At 44.6% G+C, this 1,249-nt stretch overlaps 1 protein-coding gene across 2 annotated transcripts in view; it reads right to left on the minus strand.

The window, feature by feature from the left end:
* Window positions 1-447: 447 nt before the first annotated feature.
* PCDH18 (protocadherin 18) overlaps window positions 448-1,249 on the minus strand; it is a 9,133-nt gene continuing 8,331 nt past the window's right edge. For both annotated transcript variants that reach the window (XM_010285827.1, XM_010285819.1), the window contains exon 5: window positions 448-1,219. In XM_010285827.1, coding sequence (XP_010284129.1) covers window positions 731-1,219 — 489 coding nt within the window. In that variant the 3' untranslated portion in view covers window positions 448-730. The remainder of the gene's footprint in view (window positions 1,220-1,249) is intronic.

Raw genomic sequence — 1,249 nt, forward strand, 5'->3', positions numbered from 1 at the left:
AGCTGGATTTCCAGCGTAACAACGGCAGAACAAATTTACCTTTTTTTGCAGAGATTACATTGGAAGTCCCATCACTGAATTCCATGATGTGTTCGCTTGGGAAAACACTTACTTATAAAAGAGAGGAAAGCCCCAGCCTGCAATAATCCATTAATTAAATGGGAAAATGACTCTGTAGACCAAAAGCATCAAAATAAAAAGGACATTTTAGGTTTCATGGGAATTGACAACTCTTTATTACAAGAATGAAACATTGCAACACGGTGTCGGATCATTTATTGAAACTAATGTTTGCATAACTTTTCAGTGATTTGGATTCCTATTTGTAACATTTGCGACTTAAAAGAAGTAATAAGGGAACGCAATATCCCTCTTTGTTTTTTTTTTTAACATGCCTGTGCGGCAAGAATGCTAGAAGTTTGACAAGGATGGTACCATCTATATACATTTAGGAAAACATGCTTGCTGTGGGTGTACAAAAATAAAATTTATTTGTTAAATTACACATAAATATAAGGTACAAATGTATTTTTAAAATACAGATAAAGATAATCACACTTGCATTGTGTACATATGAAAATACAGTATTTTAATATTCAACATACACAGACACATTTATGATAAATGCAACTAGTTGGCAACGCCAGTTCTTCCCGGTCCGTTTTTTGTTCTTTTATTTTTTTTCCCTTCCGGTTTTCCATAAATATGGAAAAACAGGCTTTTGAATCGATTAGTTCTGCCGGACATCTTGCAGCAGCTTGTTAATTTCTGCCACCAGCTCGCTGGCGTCCATGAGTTCGTGTTTACCATCACTCAGGTGGTTGAGCACGTTGTCAAAATCGTCTTCTTCGTAATTCTCCGGGATCTCCTCCATGGCTGGCAGCCATTTAGAGGAAGGCTGCGCGCTCGAGTGAGTCCCCAGAGCGGGCCCGTTGCTGGCAGGATTTTGGAAGTGCGTGCTGGCTGCCCAGGCTGCCACCCCCTGCGGGTAATTTACAGTCTTGGCTGGCAAATGCCCCTTCCTGCGCTCCAGCGAGCTGGAGCGATCCGTCTCATTGCACTCCGCGTAGGCGTCTAGCGAGGGCGGCAGCAGGCGCTGGAAGACGCTGCTCATTTCGGAGAGGAGAGAGGAGGTACAGGCGTCCCCCGCCTCCTCCTCGCTCTGGCAGTCTTTCCCGAACGTCGAAAAGCTCTTCTTCTTCTCGCTGGCGTCGGCGGGCTGCGGATCTTCCTCGAGGCCCGGCGGCGG

The sequence above is a fragment of the Phaethon lepturus genome, unplaced genomic scaffold (assembly GCF_000687285.1).
Source record: "Phaethon lepturus isolate BGI_N335 unplaced genomic scaffold, ASM68728v1 scaffold48310, whole genome shotgun sequence".
Taxonomy (NCBI): Eukaryota; Metazoa; Chordata; class Aves; order Phaethontiformes; family Phaethontidae; genus Phaethon; species Phaethon lepturus.